The sequence below is a fragment of the Pipistrellus kuhlii genome, unplaced genomic scaffold, assembly GCF_014108245.1.
Source record: "Pipistrellus kuhlii isolate mPipKuh1 unplaced genomic scaffold, mPipKuh1.p scaffold_m20_p_59, whole genome shotgun sequence".
In the NCBI taxonomy this organism is placed as follows: Eukaryota; Metazoa; Chordata; class Mammalia; order Chiroptera; family Vespertilionidae; genus Pipistrellus; species Pipistrellus kuhlii.
The window spans coordinates 1,044,654-1,058,678 of record NW_023425561.1 but is presented as its reverse complement, the minus strand read 5'-3'; the positions used below and the strand labels follow the sequence as shown (position 1 = coordinate 1,058,678).

The 14,025-nt window shown below is 54.8% G+C and overlaps 3 protein-coding genes, 1 non-coding gene and 1 pseudogene across 4 annotated transcripts; 3 read left to right on the top strand and 2 right to left on the bottom strand.

Annotated features, from left to right (window-relative positions):
* Positions 1-1,024: 1,024 nt before the first annotated feature.
* Positions 1,025-3,199, bottom strand: CSKMT (citrate synthase lysine methyltransferase). Its single transcript, XM_036417287.2, has 3 exons — positions 2,810-3,199; positions 2,607-2,714; positions 1,025-2,459 (listed from the first exon to the last, which is right to left on the bottom strand). The coding sequence occupies exons 1-3, from the start codon at positions 3,039-3,041 to the stop codon at positions 1,807-1,809; spliced, it is 993 nt and encodes a 330-aa protein (XP_036273180.1). The 5' UTR covers positions 3,042-3,199; the 3' UTR covers positions 1,025-1,806.
* LOC118707318 lies at positions 2,982-3,130 on the bottom strand. The gene has a single exon (XR_004984224.1). It is a non-coding gene; the product is annotated as a small nucleolar RNA SNORA57 (small nucleolar RNA).
* A 41-nt stretch (positions 3,200-3,240) lies between the features above and the next one.
* Positions 3,241-5,874, top strand: CUNH11orf98 (chromosome unknown C11orf98 homolog). Its single transcript, XM_036417296.2, has 4 exons — positions 3,241-3,396; positions 3,531-3,655; positions 5,338-5,435; positions 5,518-5,874. The coding sequence occupies exons 1-4, from the start codon at positions 3,301-3,303 to the stop codon at positions 5,625-5,627; spliced, it is 429 nt and encodes a 142-aa protein (XP_036273189.1). The 5' UTR covers positions 3,241-3,300; the 3' UTR covers positions 5,628-5,874.
* A 934-nt stretch (positions 5,875-6,808) lies between these two features.
* LOC118707208 lies at positions 6,809-8,028 on the top strand (annotated as a pseudogene).
* A 1,368-nt stretch (positions 8,029-9,396) lies between these two features.
* Positions 9,397-13,918, top strand: INTS5 (integrator complex subunit 5). The gene is made up of 2 exons (XM_036417243.2): positions 9,397-9,560; positions 10,816-13,918. The coding sequence occupies exons 1-2, from the start codon at positions 9,481-9,483 to the stop codon at positions 13,793-13,795; spliced, it is 3,060 nt and encodes a 1,019-aa protein (XP_036273136.1). The 5' UTR covers positions 9,397-9,480; the 3' UTR covers positions 13,796-13,918.
* Positions 13,919-14,025: the final 107 nt, after the last annotated feature.

The following is a 14,025-nucleotide window of genomic DNA, read 5'->3' as shown; positions in this document are numbered from 1 at the left end:
CTCTCTCATCGATGTTTCTAACTCTCTCTCTCCCTTCCTCTCTGTATAAAATCAATAAAATATTTAAAAAAATATATATATATATGTATATATATTTTTATTGCCGAAACCTGTTTGGCTCAGCAGTAGAGCGTCGGTCTGCAGACTGAAAGTTCCCAGGTTCGATTCAGGTCAAGGGCATGTACATTGGTTGGGGGCACATCCCCGGTAGGGGGTGTGCAAGAGGCAGCTGGTCGATATTTCTCTCTCATCGATGTGTCTAGCTCTCTATCCGTCTCCCTTCTTCTCTGTAAGAAAAATCAATAAAATATACTTTTTTAAAAATTATATATATATTTATATTTTTTTATTGATTTCAGAGAGAGCACAAGAAACATAATGGTGAGAGTCATTGACTGCTTCCTACAACCCACGCACGTGCCCTTGACTGGAATCAAACCTGGGACCCTTTAGTGTTCAGGCCAACGCTCTATCCAGAGCCAAATCAGCTAGGGCTTACGATGTATTTTTAATATCTTAAAATATTTACAGTTTGCTGGGGGGGGGGGGGAATAGTAAAATCCCCTTAGTTCTGACTCCCCAGTGAGAGCTACCATTTGGCAAGTCTTCTCTTGCAGATCTCGCCCACCTGTATACCGGCACAGAGACATTTTTTTTTTTAAATATACTTTATTGATTTTTTACGGAGAGGAAGGGAGAGAGATAGAGAACTAGAAACGTCGATGAGAGAGAAACATCGACTAACTGCCTCTTGCACACCCCCCACCAGGGATGTGCCCGCAACCAACATACCTGCCCCTGACCGGAATCGAACCCGGGACCCTTCAGTCCGCAGACCGACGCTCCACCACTGAGCCAAACCGGCTTCGGCCGGCACAGAAACATTTACTGTATGTTAAGCACTGTGCCACTTCTACTTCATGATTTTCAGAACCCAACAAGGGAGATCCTTTCCCCTCATGAGGAAACTCAGGCTGTGAGATCAGGCTCTTCCTTTTTCATAAGCAAAGATCACCAATTCATGTTTTTTAGTAAAAAGAAAACATTTATTTGACCTGAAGTGAAAACAGATCACAAGTTCATTTTAGTTTTTAAAAAATTCAATGTATCAGTAACATCTCACTGCTAATGGGCTCTTTAACTCCCCTCCCCAACCCGGATTGGACATGCAGCCCACTGGACCCCAGATCTCTCATAAGAACCTGTAATCCAGAACTCTGCTCGGGGCAGAACAGGTAGAGCGAGATGCCTGCTGGATCCCCCGGACAGTGTCAGGAAGCTCCCAATCCCAGGCCTCTTTGGGACCAACAGGCCGCAGAAGCCACTCAGAGGATGCCGCCAACTCCTGCCCAGGAGCCGAGGTTGCTGTTCTCTCTCAACGTTTCACCTAGGACCTTGGGTTTGCCTGTGAGGGCTTCTGCCCGTCCTTTCACTCTTTCCCTTCTGCAGGTGAGAAAAATGAACTCAAGAGGATAGGCCACTGGGTCACACATCAGTGGAAGCTGGGATGTGGATAAAGAATTCTTTAAGGGAGAACCATTGGCTGCCTCCTGCTGCTTTTAGAAGTTCCTATTAGATAGGGCTGGGGGATAACCCATTATCTTCTCTGTGGGCCTGGTTCTGCTAAAGGTTCCAGCTATCCATGTATGCAGTTATACCTTGCTGGTGAGTTAATGGGCAGTCAAAACTGGGTGCACCTGGTTAGTCGACATGGCAGCCGGGACTAAAACCCTCCAGCCATCTGGCAAAGACAAAGCTCCCTCCGTCTCTCCTCACCCAACAAACTCTAGGGTCAAGACCATGTCTTTACTGAGAGCCTTGAACCAAGTAAGCAAAGTAGGTGATGCCCTTGAACGGGCCTAGCTCCTGCACCGTCACACTCCACCCTGGGGACCCTTGCTCCAGGCAGGGAAGCCGCACGTCAGGGTCCTCGTCTGAGAACTGAATGAGCGTCCCCTGCGGGCTTAGGACCCTCAGGCATTCGGACAGCAGCCGGGAAGCCCCGGGCAGACCACCTCGGGCAACAGCATCCCAGGTGCCCTTGTCCAGCACCAGCTGGAAGGAGCCGGAAGCCAGTGGCTCCAGGTTCCGGGCATCAGCCTGCATGAAGCGGAGGCGGGAGGCAGGGTGCCCAGGGGACAGAAGTGTCTGGCCTTGGCCACCTTCCAGGATGTTGTTCATATGGGCCACGGCCACGGGAGAGAAGTCCACCCCCAGCACGTCCACCGGGTGTGGGCACTTGGCATAGAGACCCACGCTCAGGCTGGAGGTCCCGCAGCCCACGTCCAGCACCCGCCGCGGGCAGGCGGCCTGGGCTCCCCGCAGCAGCGGCAGGAGGAGGCCCTGAGCGTCCTCGTACCCAAAGAACCAGTCGAAGGTGGGGACTCCGCCCGGCCGGGGCTGGGCGTGGAGCTTATCCCAGAGGCCGCGGTCCGCCAGGCAGCTACCGGCCAGGGAGCCTGCGGACATGAGTGGAAGGCACGTGTCACCCGAGCCCCGTCAAACCCCTTGCAAAAATGACGCGATGCAACGGGACCTTTAGCAGCCACACTAGACTCCCGGGCAGGGAGAAACCACCTTGCCCTCCCCCTGCGCTTCTTTCCTACCCGCCAGGGTGCGGCGCGTCCCCGCAGCCAGGGCGGCCTCGTGGAGGGCTCGTCGCAGCGCGGCCATCCGGGAATGCCGGCAAGGTCGCCCGAACTCCCCGCCGAAGCCTGGGATTCAAGAGGAGATTTGCAACATCCGCTCTTGAATAACGGGTGCAGCCTAACCCTGCAGCCTCGGAAAAAGCACGCGGACACACACACACCTAGGCGGTACGAGCGGCCTGGGCCTTTATTGGTTACAACGGGGAGTGGAAGAGGAGGGGACAGGACGGCTCCGGATCCCGTGGCGGCTTCCGACCTGAAACAAGAAGAGAAGGAATGAGCACCCCGGGGGAGGGGCCGCGGGACTTGGGTTCTGCCCCGCTCCTCGGAGATCCGTGTCCCGGCGCTTGAGGATAGAACCGGCGGACTGGACACCGCCGGCACCGAAGACATGACGCCGAGGGGGCCGGAGCCCTCTCCCTCTGCCTCCGTACATTACGGGGACCGGGACCGCACGCCCGAACCCCGCCAAGAAAAGGAGGGTCCCGAGCCCAGCCCAGAACCCCCGCCCGCCGCATAGGCACCCAGGACAAGGTCACACTCACCTCGCAACAGGGCCCGGAGAGGAGGAGGGGCCCACTGAGCTCCCTTATATAGCTCCAGGCCCCGCCCCCGAGCTGCGATTGGCTTTCTGGAGACCGGGGGCGGGGCCATGCGGACACAGCTTCCGGCGGAAACGTGGACTCGAAGCCGACTGAGCTGCTCAGCCATGGGAGCTCCGGGTGGCAAGATCAACCGGCCGCGGACGGTGACTATGTCGGGGCGCCCTCTCTCTCACCGCCCCGAGATAGGGTCGATGGGCCCGCGTCGCCGGGGCCGGGGGGCCGGGGCGCGGGGCGCGGGGCGCGGCCTCCGCCTGAGCGGCGCCTTCTTCCCCCGCAGGAGCTGAAGAAGAAGCTGTTCAAGCGCCGGCGGGTGCTGAGTCGGGAGCGGCGCCTGAAGCACCGGGTGGTCGGGGCCGTGATAGACGCGGGGCTGACCACGCGGCACCACCTCAAGAAGCGGGCGTGAGTGCCCGGCCCTCCCCGGGGCCTTCCCCCGGACCCTTCCCCCGGGGCCTTTCCCCGCGGCCCTTCCCGGGGCCCTTCCCCGCGGCCGAGCTCCTGGGCCGCTGGCACCGCTGCCTTCGCTGCGCACCCGCGTTTGTGCGGGGCCGCGTCTCCTGGGTTTGGGCCTTTATTTATTTATAAGTAAATCCTAAAGCGCACGCGGGTGTGTGTGTGTGTGTGTGTGCGCCTGCAGCTCGATGCGTTTTCACGGAGGTGTGGGGTTTGCATGGAAGTTTCAGGACTCCCTGGTCTGGGAGGAGAGTTGCCGTGCCTTCTTTCATTGAATTCCTCATTGCCGGCCTCTGCAGAGTTTGTAATAAGAAACTTGTTTATGTGGGCTTTGCCCCTGGTTCCTGGCACAGAGCTCCCAAACGCTTCCGCGCGAGAGGAGCGTTTTTTTCACCAGGAGCCCCTGTGAGCACGCCTAAGTTTATGCTCACGGTGACGGTGGTCTGGTCACCGGAAAAAAAAGCAGTGAAGAGAGGACTGGAAAATTCAACCTCCCCTCCCCCACACCTTGGGAAGTAGGGTAGGGATGATGATTAAACTCTATAAAAAGTCTTGAGATTTGATGAGCTTCCTGGTTGGTGAATTGGTGGAGGTCCTAGAAGGTAGCTCACCTGGAAAGGGCCTGGAGACTCTGGCCTACCCCCCACCCCCCACCCCCCACCCATACCTTACCTTTTGCCTCTTCCTTCTGGCTGTTCTGAGTTGTATCCTTTTATAATAAATCAGTATGTAAGTCCTGTGAGCTCTTCTTACAAATTAAGGAGTCTGGAAAAGGGGTTATGAGAACCCTGCTTTATAGCAGGTGGGTCGGAAGTACAGGTAGATAATGTCATTGAATTAAATTTAAGGACATTCGCCCTGGACAGTGTGGCTCAGTTAGTTGGAGCATCATCCCATTCACTGGAAGTTGGTGAGTTCAGTTCCCCATCAGGGGGTCAGGGCACATGCCCAGGTTGCTGGCTTGATCCCCAGTGGGGGGGCATGCAGGGTGGGGGCAACCAATCAATGATTCTCTCTCATTGATGTTACCCCATCCCTTTCCCTCTCTCAAATCAATTAAAATATATTTCTTTAATTGTCGAGGGGGGGAGAATAAATTGTAGGACATTTAGTTAATGTCTGATGAGAACTGGAAAATTGTTTGATGTGGGATTAAAACCTCCCCTCCCTCAATCTGATGTTAGAAGTATCTAGAATAGAGAAAAATAGTTTCCCCTTAAAGTTCCTACAATGCATTAAAATTTAACATTTAATGTTAAGTACTTGATGTGTTGAAATTAAACTTACTAACTCAGAGCCCGTATTTTTAAATAGTTCTTTGATGTGGATACAAAGACCTTTTAAAAAAAAGCATTTTTTTATTGATTTCAGAGAAGGAGAGAGAGGTAGAAATATCAATGATGAGAGAGAATCATTAATTGGCTGCCTCCTGCACACCCCCTTCTGGGGATGGAGTTTGCAATCTAGGCCTGTGCCCTGACTGGGAATCGAACCGTGACCTCCTAGTTCATAGGTCAATATCCAACCACTGAGCTATGCCAGCCAGCCAAGACCTTTTTAATAGCTAGATCCACTTGTACAGTTTGTGTGGTTCAGGCTAACCCAGATCTTTGTTCCTGCCAACCCCTCAGGTCCAGTGCCCGTGCCAACATTACTCTGTCTGGGAAGAAGCGCAGGAAACTCCTCCAGCAGATCCGGCTTGCGGAGAAAGAGAAGTCAGCCATGGAAGGTGAGGCGGGGCACAGAGGTGAGGTGGGGGGCAGCCTGATTCCACTTGGGGTCTTTAATGCTGCCGCTTTCCCTCTGTCCAGTGGAAGCCCCTGCAAAGCCAGCCAGGACTAGTGGACCACAGCCCAAACCAAAAAAGAAGACGAAGCCCCCCCAGGATGTAGAGATGGAGGACCTTGAACATGGGAGCTAAAACTACCCACCTTAGCCCTTTCATCACAAGATTCTCACCCGGAGCTGCGGACTCAGGGCCTGTTCCCAAAGACTTTGGATGAGACATTTGGATGAAACATTGCACCCACTCTCCCCAGACTCCTCTTCCATAATGGCCTAGTGACCTGCCTGGGAGATGTGTTGAGAGGCAGAGTGGAAAAGAAGGACCTGAGAGGCGGCTCCTTAGCAGTCAGCGCCATTTGCAGTGAAGCCCATAGTCCTGGTTGGGATGTGTGTGGTTGAGTGCAGGGCTGGGATGGGCCGTGAGAGGGGTCTGTGAGTGCGGAAAAGGCAGCTGTGACAGGACCCACAGGGTGTGCTTGTGCAAAGGCATCAAGGAGCCTGTCTCGAGAGAGTGACACTCCAACTTGCCACTTCTGACCACCTATACATGTAGACCTGGCTGAGGAAGTCGGGTCCTGATACCAGTCTAGGTTTACTGTATTTCCTGCACACCAGTAGGGGGTGTGCAGGAGGCAGCTGATGTTTCTAACTCTCTATTCCTCTCCCTCTCTGTAAAAAGAAATCAATAAAATATATATTTTTAAAAAGTCGATTGCAGTTACAAGATCAAGCTTAATTATGCTGCCAGCAGGTCAGTCTGAGGCTTAATCCTATAACCGCTTCCCACACCCCCACAATGTAAAACCATTAGGGGAAGGACCACATAGTCTCGTTGCTGGAAGGACTTACCTGGTTCAAAGCCTCCTTTTACAGGTCAAAAATTGAAGTCCAGAGGACACAAGTGTTTGCTGGAGGCCAATTCCAGCATGTCAGCAGGGCTGAATCACCTGGAGATGGCTGAGGGCATTTCCCAAAACCTGAAAAGGATGATTGCTTGCTGCCAGACAGCTGAGGGCATCTTACTCTACATGTTATTGCCTCCTACTGGCCAAACACCTGAACAACAGTAGGCAAATTCTTCCCATCTGACAATGACTGGATTGTGTATACAAACCCTAACCTTTGATGTGTATATCTCCCCTTGCCTTAGGACAGATTGTGTTAATAAAAAGCAAGGGGTCCTGGGACAAGGAGAACTTAGTTCCTTTAACTAAGTCTTCTCTGACTCCCCATAATACCTTCCAAAATTATGTTTTGTCTCTGGACTCTTAATTAATTTACACACAGCACCTTCTCCAGGTTCCTGAACCCTTCTAGATGCCGGATCGAGACCACGGGCAAGTGTTGGATCTGTTTGAGGCAGAAATTGTCTCATTTACTCTCCTAGAAATGTTCTTGCAAGTGGGTAGTATATACACTTTGGGAGTGATTGAACTTGTAAAATTTAAGAACAAGTAAAAGAAGGTTAATCATTTAGCTTTTAAAATACGATCTCTTCAAAAATATCTTCAGAACATACCATCTGGCATTACTTTAACTTACACAGGCCTCAGAACCAACTTTCCTGTCCAGTCATTTAACCATCTGGGAGCTGCGTGGGGGTCCGGGCGGAGCAGTGTGGCAGGAGAAGACAAGTGGCAGCAGCAGATAGCAGCCTCCTTCCATCCTGCCCCACAGCATTCCCCTGCCACTAGGGACCATCACCATCCTCTGCATGGACCTGGGCACGGACATGGTTCCTGCCATCTCCCTGGCTTATGGGCAAGCTGCGAGCAACATCATGAAGAGACAGCCCAGAAATCTCCAGATAAGCTGGTGATAGCAGATTAGTATGATCCAGGCCCTGAGGGCTTCTTCACTTACTTTGTGATTCTGGCCAAGAATAGCTTTCTCCCGATGAACCTGCTGGGCATCTGGGTGGACTGGGGTGACCCCGTGAGGTCAACGACAGGGAGGACAGCTATGGGCAGCAGTGGGCCTAGAGGCAGAGGAAGACCGTGGCGTTCGCCTGCCACGCGGCCTTTGTCAGCATGTAGTGGTGCATGGGCCGGCGTGGTCATCCAGGACCCCGAGGAGCTCCGTCCCCCGGCTGGGGTGAGGAACAAGATCTTAACACTTGGCCTCTTCCAGGAGACGGCCCTCGCTGCTCTCCTTCTTGCTGCCCGGGAATGGGAGCTGCCCTGAGGATGCACCCCCTCACAGCCACCTGGAGGTTCTGTGCCTTCCCACACTCTTCTCATCTTCGTGGATGACAAATCCTAAAACGCATCATCAGGCGAAGCCCTGGAGGCTGGGTGGAGAAGGAGACCTACTACTAGTACCCACCTTGTGAGCATCCTGCCACACTGTGCACCCTCCCCCACCCCTTTGTGTACTCAGTGTTGGAGCTCAGAACTCCACCTGGTAGGGAGCACCCAAGCATGTGGGGAAGCGGCTGCCCCAGGATGAAGCATGTAACTATATGGGGAGAGGGAGGCCTGCCTGACAAACATCTGCCTGAGGGAATGACAGTGGGGAAGGTTTTTACGTGCCTTTTTGTTTTTGTAAAAAGGAAATAATAGCCCTGACTAATTTAGCTCAGTGGGCACAGTGTTGGCTTTCTGACTGAAGGGTTCCAGATTTGATTCCGGTCAAGGGCATAGATACCTTGTTTGTGAGCACGTCCCCAGTGGGAGGTGTGCAGGAAGCAGTTGATCAATGTTTCTCTCCCATCGATGTTTCTGACTCTCCTTCCTTCCTCTCTGTAAAAAAAAATCAATAAAATATATATATTTTTAAAAAGGAAATCATGGAGCCAAGACTGGTTTGGCTCAGTGGATAGAGCGTTGGCCTGCAGACTCAAGGTTCGATTCTGGTCAAGGGCATGTGCCTTGGTTGCAGGCACATCCCCAGAAAGGGGTGTGCAGGAGGCAGCTGATTGATGATTCTCTCTCATTGATGTTTCTGGCTCTCTATCCCTCTCTCTTCCTCTCTGTAAAAAATCAATAAAATATATTTTTTTTAAAAGGAAATAATGGAAAGACTGAAAGAATACATTTGATATGTGGATTTTTACAAATAAAGATGGCTATTATAATGTGAAAAAAGAACCTACTAGGTGCCAGGCAGACACTGTTGCAGGTGATGAAGACAACAGACTTGTTTTTGCTTTTTAAAAAGGGAAAGGCCCTGTTTTCAAAGAGCTTATTTTCTGAAGTTTGTGCAATAAATATAATAAAAATAGCCAATGCTTATTAAGTGCTTGCTTACCATATTTCCTAGTTTACATGTTCACAATTCTCTGCCTTAGCTGTATTGTTAAGCGCCCTCATCTCCGTAAGAGGGAGCAGTCGTGGAAAAGTTAAGGCAGTACCCAACCAGTCAGGGGAATAGCTGGGGTTTGGATGGACTGAGGGGTGCTGGCTCCGCAGGGTCACCCCAAGCTGACTCTGCAGGGGCGGGGGGTGCGGGCAGGACCCAGCACAGCCTCAGCGATGGAGACCGATAGGCCTGCAGGGCCGCTGCGGCTGGGAAGACGCCCAATTTATTTCGGGCTTCTTCTCCCTCCTCTCTTTTTCTTCTCTTACACATTTTCTCTTATTTCTTTCCGTCTCTTTCCCGCTTTCCCTCTTCCCTTCTCTCCTTTACTTTTTCATGGTCACTGTTTCTTGAATAAAATGTTTCCCAGTGCTTCTTCTTCTTTTTTTTTTTTTTAGAAACTTCGTGAAGTGAACACTTTGTATTTGGGGCTTTAGGGGGGAAAAATGGAATCGTCTGTGTATCCATGGCCCTTTGAAAAAGAAAAAGGTTGCACGGACAGCGGGCGGGTCGGCTCTCCCGGCCCGGCCCTCGGCGCGGGGCGGAACCAACGTGCGCGGGGCCGCGGGAGTCGCCGGATGGGTTTCCTGGAGGGGCCCCGTCGCTGCTCGTTCCTTTTCAGGTCTCGCACCAGCGCGCATGCGCTGCTGCGCTCCGCCGCTCCCGCCTCCGGCTCGGGCTCGGGCTCCGGGATGTCCGCGTTGTGCGACCCTCCCGGGGCCCCGGGGCCTCCGGGGCCTCCCCCGGCCACCCACGGTCCCGCGCCGCTCAGGTAGTCAGCGCCTCTGGCATCTCCCCCCACCGCGCGGCCCCGCGCCGACTCCCCAGCCTCCTTGGCAGAAACCCGGATCCCGCCGCGGGACTGGCGTCAGGGTTCTCCGAGATTCCTGGTCGGGTCTCCCCAGAGCTCGGGGACTGCCTCGCCCAAACTCTGGGCTCCAGGAGTGCCCGCACGTCCAAGGTCTTGGTGCTGCCTCCCTCCAAACCCAGTGCCTTGGTGCTCCGGACCCCGGCCTTCCTCTCCCAAGAGTCGGGGACATCAGAACTCTTGGGAATCCAGCTGCCCTGCCCCTTTTAGCCCGGGGGAGAGAAGCCCAGGGTCCCCTGACTTCATGGGCTCCCTGAGAGCCCAGGCCCAGAAATTCGGAGAATGCTTTGTATATTTCTAGCCATTCCCTTCCCACGGAAACACTCCTATCCGGGTGGGTTTTTTGTGTTTTGTTTTGTTTTTTTGAGGATCCAGAGAGGAATGGCACAGTCGGAACCCTAGGGGATGCAGTCTTCTTTGGCAAAAAGGGCAGTAAGAGGAAGGGTTGTCTCAGCGCTGAACCTCTGAGACTGAACCCATAATGCTTTGGGAGGGGGAGGGTTGAAAGGTGTTTTGTCTGTGCCATGGAACACCTTGGTTCCTAGGCACCCGGAGGGTGCTGGGAGAAGTGGTGGTTGTGTGTGTGGAATCCAAGTGGTGGGTGGGTTAGGATGTTCGCGGAATATGGAAAGAAACCGTTATTGGGAGGGAGATTTTCTTTCCATTAAGAGTAAAATCCAGGGTGCTTGTGTTGTGGAAAATGCAGTAAAATTGGAAATGTGTTTTTAAATATACTCAGTTGAACAATTTATTGAGTACTTCCGATGTACCAGGCGCCTCCATTGAAGGAGATTTAGTATTGAAGAGCACAGAAATGGCTACTACCCTCTTGAAGCTTATAATCTGATCACTTAACCTTGGTTTCCTTATCTGTAAAATGGGATCATAATAATACCTACCTTATTGGGCTCTTGTCTGGATTGAAATAATACAGGTAAAGTACTTTAAAAAAGTACCTAACACAATATTGGTATTATTGAAAGGAAAATAGCTAATGTTTACTGAGTGGTTAGTGTGAAATAGATACCGTGCTTTATGAACATTATCTCTGAGGGAGTTATAGTGATCCCTGTTTTACACAAAAAAAGCAAGCTCACAGAGGGAATGTATCTTGCCCATCATCTCCAACACACTAAGTCTGTCTCTTGTCTCCTTACAGTGCTCAGGAGCTGTCCCAGGAAATCAAGGCTTTTCTGACTGGTGTCGACCCCATTCTGGGCCACCAGCTCTCGGCCCGGGAGCACGCTCGCTGTGGTCTCCTTCTGCTCCGCTCGTTGCCACCTGCCCGGGCTGCCGTGCTTGACCACTTGCGAGGCGTCTTTGATGAAAGTGTCCGGGCCCACCTGGCTGCTCTGGACGAAAGCCCTCTGGCTGGCCCACCTCACCTCCGCCCGCCTGCCCCCTCTCATGTTCCCGCGGGGGGCCCTGGTCTAGAGGATGTGGTTCAGGAGGTACAGCAGGTGCTGTCCGAGTTTATCCGGGCCAACCCGAAGGCCTGGGCACCTGTGATCAGTGCATGGTCCATTGACCTCATGGGGCAACTAAGCAGCGCATACTCGGGCCAACACCAGTGTGTGCCCCATGCCGCCGGCTCTCTCAACGAATTGCTGCAGCTGTGGATGGGCTGTCGGGCCACACGCACGCTCATGGACATCTACGTTCAGTGCCTCTCGGCTCTTATTGGTAGCTGCCCTGATGCCTGCGTGGATGCCTTGCTGGATACTTCTGTCCAGCATTCCCCACACTTTGACTGGGTGGTGGCCCATATTGGCTCCTCTTTTCCTGGCACCATCATCTCCCGTGTTCTTTCCTGTGGCCTGAAGGACTTCTGCGTTCATGGTGGGGCTGGAGGTGGAGCTGGCGGCGCTGGTGGAGGCTCTTCTCAAATGCCCTCTACAGACCCCTTCCCTGGATCTCCTGCTATCCCCGGGGAGAAGCGGGTACCCAAGATCGCCTCAGTTGTGGGCATCCTAGGGCACCTGGCCTCCCGCCATGGAGACAGCATCCGACGGGAGCTTCTGCGAATGTTCCATGATAGCCTGGCAGCGGGTATTGGGGGCCGGAGTGGGGACCCCTCCCTTCAGGCCACAGTTCCCTTCCTTCTGCAACTGGCAGTCATGTCACCAGCTCTGCTGGGCACCGTCTCTGGAGAGCTTGTGGATTGCCTTAAGCCCCCAGCTGTGCTGAGTCAGCTTCAGCAACACCTGCAGGGCTTCCCCCGAGAGGAGCTGGACAACATGCTCAACCTGGCTGTGCACCTGGTGAGCCAGGCCTCGGGGGCAGGTGCCTACCGCCTGTTGCAGTTCCTGGTGGACACGGCCATGCCCGCCTCAGTCATTACCACCCAGGGCCTGGCTGTGCCAGATACGGTGCGCGAGGCTTGTGACCGGCTGATTCAGCTGCTGCTGCTACATCTGCAAAAACTGGTTCATCACCGGGGAGGGCCCCCTGGGGAAGGGGTGCTGGGCCCGCCCCCGCCCCCCCGCCCTGTGCCCTTTCTGGATGCGCTAAGAAACCATGTCGGAGAGCTGTGTGGAGAGACATTGCGATTGGAACGGAAGCGTTTCCTCTGGCAGCACCAGCTCCTGGGCCTGCTCTCTGTGTACACTCGGCCTAGCTGTGGACCGGAGGCCTTGGGCCATCTCCTGAGCCGGGCCCGAAGCCCTGAAGAGTTGAGTTTGGCCACCCAGCTGTACGCGGGGCTGGTGGTCAGCCTCTCGGGCCTCCTGCCGCTGGCCTTCCGAAGCTGCTTGGCTCGGGTGCACGCAGGGACTTTGCAGCCTCCCTTCACGGCGCGGTTCCTGCGCAACTTGGCGCTGCTGGTGGGGTGGGAGCAGCAGGGCGGTGAGGGCCCTGCCGCCCTGGGAGCCCGGTTTGGGGAGTCCGCCTCCGCCCATCTCTCCGACCTGGCTCCTCTCCTGCTGCATCCTGAGGAGGATGTAGCGGAAGCTGCTGCCTCCCTCCTGGCCATTTGTCCCTTTCCTCCAGAAGCCCTGGCCCCCTCCCAGCTCCTGGGACTGGTGAGAGCTGGGGTGCATCGTTTTTTTGCCTCTCTGAGGCTGCATGGCCCCCCAGGTGTGGCTTCGGCCTCCCAGCTTCTAACCCGACTCTCTCAGACCTCCCCTGCAGGGCTTAAGGCTGTCCTGCAGCTGCTGGTGGAAGGAGCCTTACATCGGGGCAACACGGAGCTGTTTGGAGGGGAAGTGGATGAGGACAACGAGACTGTTTCCGTGGTTTCAGCTTCTTTGGCGTCTGCCTCCCTGTTGGACACAAACCGGCGGCACACGGCAGCCGTGCCCGGCCCCGGAGGGATTTGGTCAGTTTTCCATGCTGGAGTCATCGGCCGTGGCCTAAAGCCACCGAAGTTTGCTCAGTCACGAAACCACCAGGAAGTGATTTATAACACCCAGAGCCTTCTCAGCCTCCTGGTGCACTGTTGCAGTGCCCCTGGGGGCAGTGAAGGTCGGGGCTGCTGGGGGGCTCCCACGCTGAGCCCAGAGGCTGCCAAAGCGGTGGCAGTGACCTTGGTGGAGAGCGTGTGTCCTGATGCGGCTGGTGCCGAGCTCGCCTGGCCGCCTGAGGAGCTCGCGCGGGCCACCGTGGAGCGGGATCTCCGCATTGGCCGGCGCTTCCGGGAACAGCCCCTGCTCTTTGAGCTCTTAAAGCTGGTGGCAGCTGCTCCCCCAGCGCTCTGCTACTGCTCCGTGCTCCTGCGGGGGCTGCTGGCCGCCCTCTTGGGCCACTGGGAAGCCTCTCGCCACCCTGATACAGCCCACTCCCCCTGGCACCTGGAGGCATCCTGCACCCTGGTGGCTGTCATGGCTGAGGGGAGCCTCTTGCCACCAGCCCTGGGTAACATGCACGAGGTATTTAGCCAACTGGCACCTTTCGAAGTGCGTCTGCTACTGCTCAGTGTCTGGGGCTTTCTCCGCGAGCATGGGCCCTTGCCCCAGAAGTTTATCTTTCAGTCAGAGCGTGGACGCTTCATCCGGGACTTCTCCAGGGAGGGTGGGGGGGAGGGTGGACCCCATCTGGCCGTGCTGCATAGTGTCCTCCACCGCAACATTGACCGCCTGGGCCTTTTCTCTGGCCGTTTCCAGGCAGCTGCTCCGTCCACGCTACTCCGGCAGGCTCTATGAGCAGTGAGACGGGGCTAAGGTGCTGCAGAAAGAGGGAGGTCTCTCTTCTGAGACCTCAGCGTAGAGAGCGCTGTCACTTTTCCCCCCTTCCTTTTTTTCTAAATAAAATTTGCCGATTTGAGACAAACAGTGCAGTGCCTCCGTGATGCTTAGAGCCGGCAGAATAGGACAGTGCAGGCGCCAGACAATCCCGCCTCCGGCCTGGAGCCCCGCCCCTTCCCGGAGCCCCG

Bases quoted from the DNA above. Each gene is read 5' to 3' on its own strand.
- INTS5 (XM_036417243.2), top strand. From the start codon at position 9,481: ATGTCCGCGTTGTGCGACCCTCCCGGGGCCCCGGGGCCTCCGGGGCCT. The intron at 9,561-10,815 runs GTAGTCAGCGCC...GTCTCCTTACAG, and splicing joins CACGGTCCCGCGCCGCTCAG to TGCTCAGGAGCTGTCCCAGG.
- CSKMT (XM_036417287.2), bottom strand. From the start codon at position 3,041: ATGTCTTCGGTGCCGGCGGTGTCCAGTCCGCCGGTTCTATCCTCAAGC. The intron at 2,715-2,809 runs GTGTGTGTGTGT...CTTGAATCCCAG, and splicing joins AGGCCGCTCGTACCGCCTAG to GCTTCGGCGGGGAGTTCGGG. The intron at 2,460-2,606 runs GTAGGAAAGAAG...TCATGTCCGCAG, and splicing joins GACGCGCCGCACCCTGGCGG to GCTCCCTGGCCGGTAGCTGC.
- CUNH11orf98 (XM_036417296.2), top strand. From the start codon at position 3,301: ATGCGGACACAGCTTCCGGCGGAAACGTGGACTCGAAGCCGACTGAGC. The intron at 3,397-3,530 runs GTGACTATGTCG...CTTCCCCCGCAG, and splicing joins AGATCAACCGGCCGCGGACG to GAGCTGAAGAAGAAGCTGTT. The intron at 5,436-5,517 runs GTGAGGCGGGGC...CCCTCTGTCCAG, and splicing joins AGAGAAGTCAGCCATGGAAG to TGGAAGCCCCTGCAAAGCCA.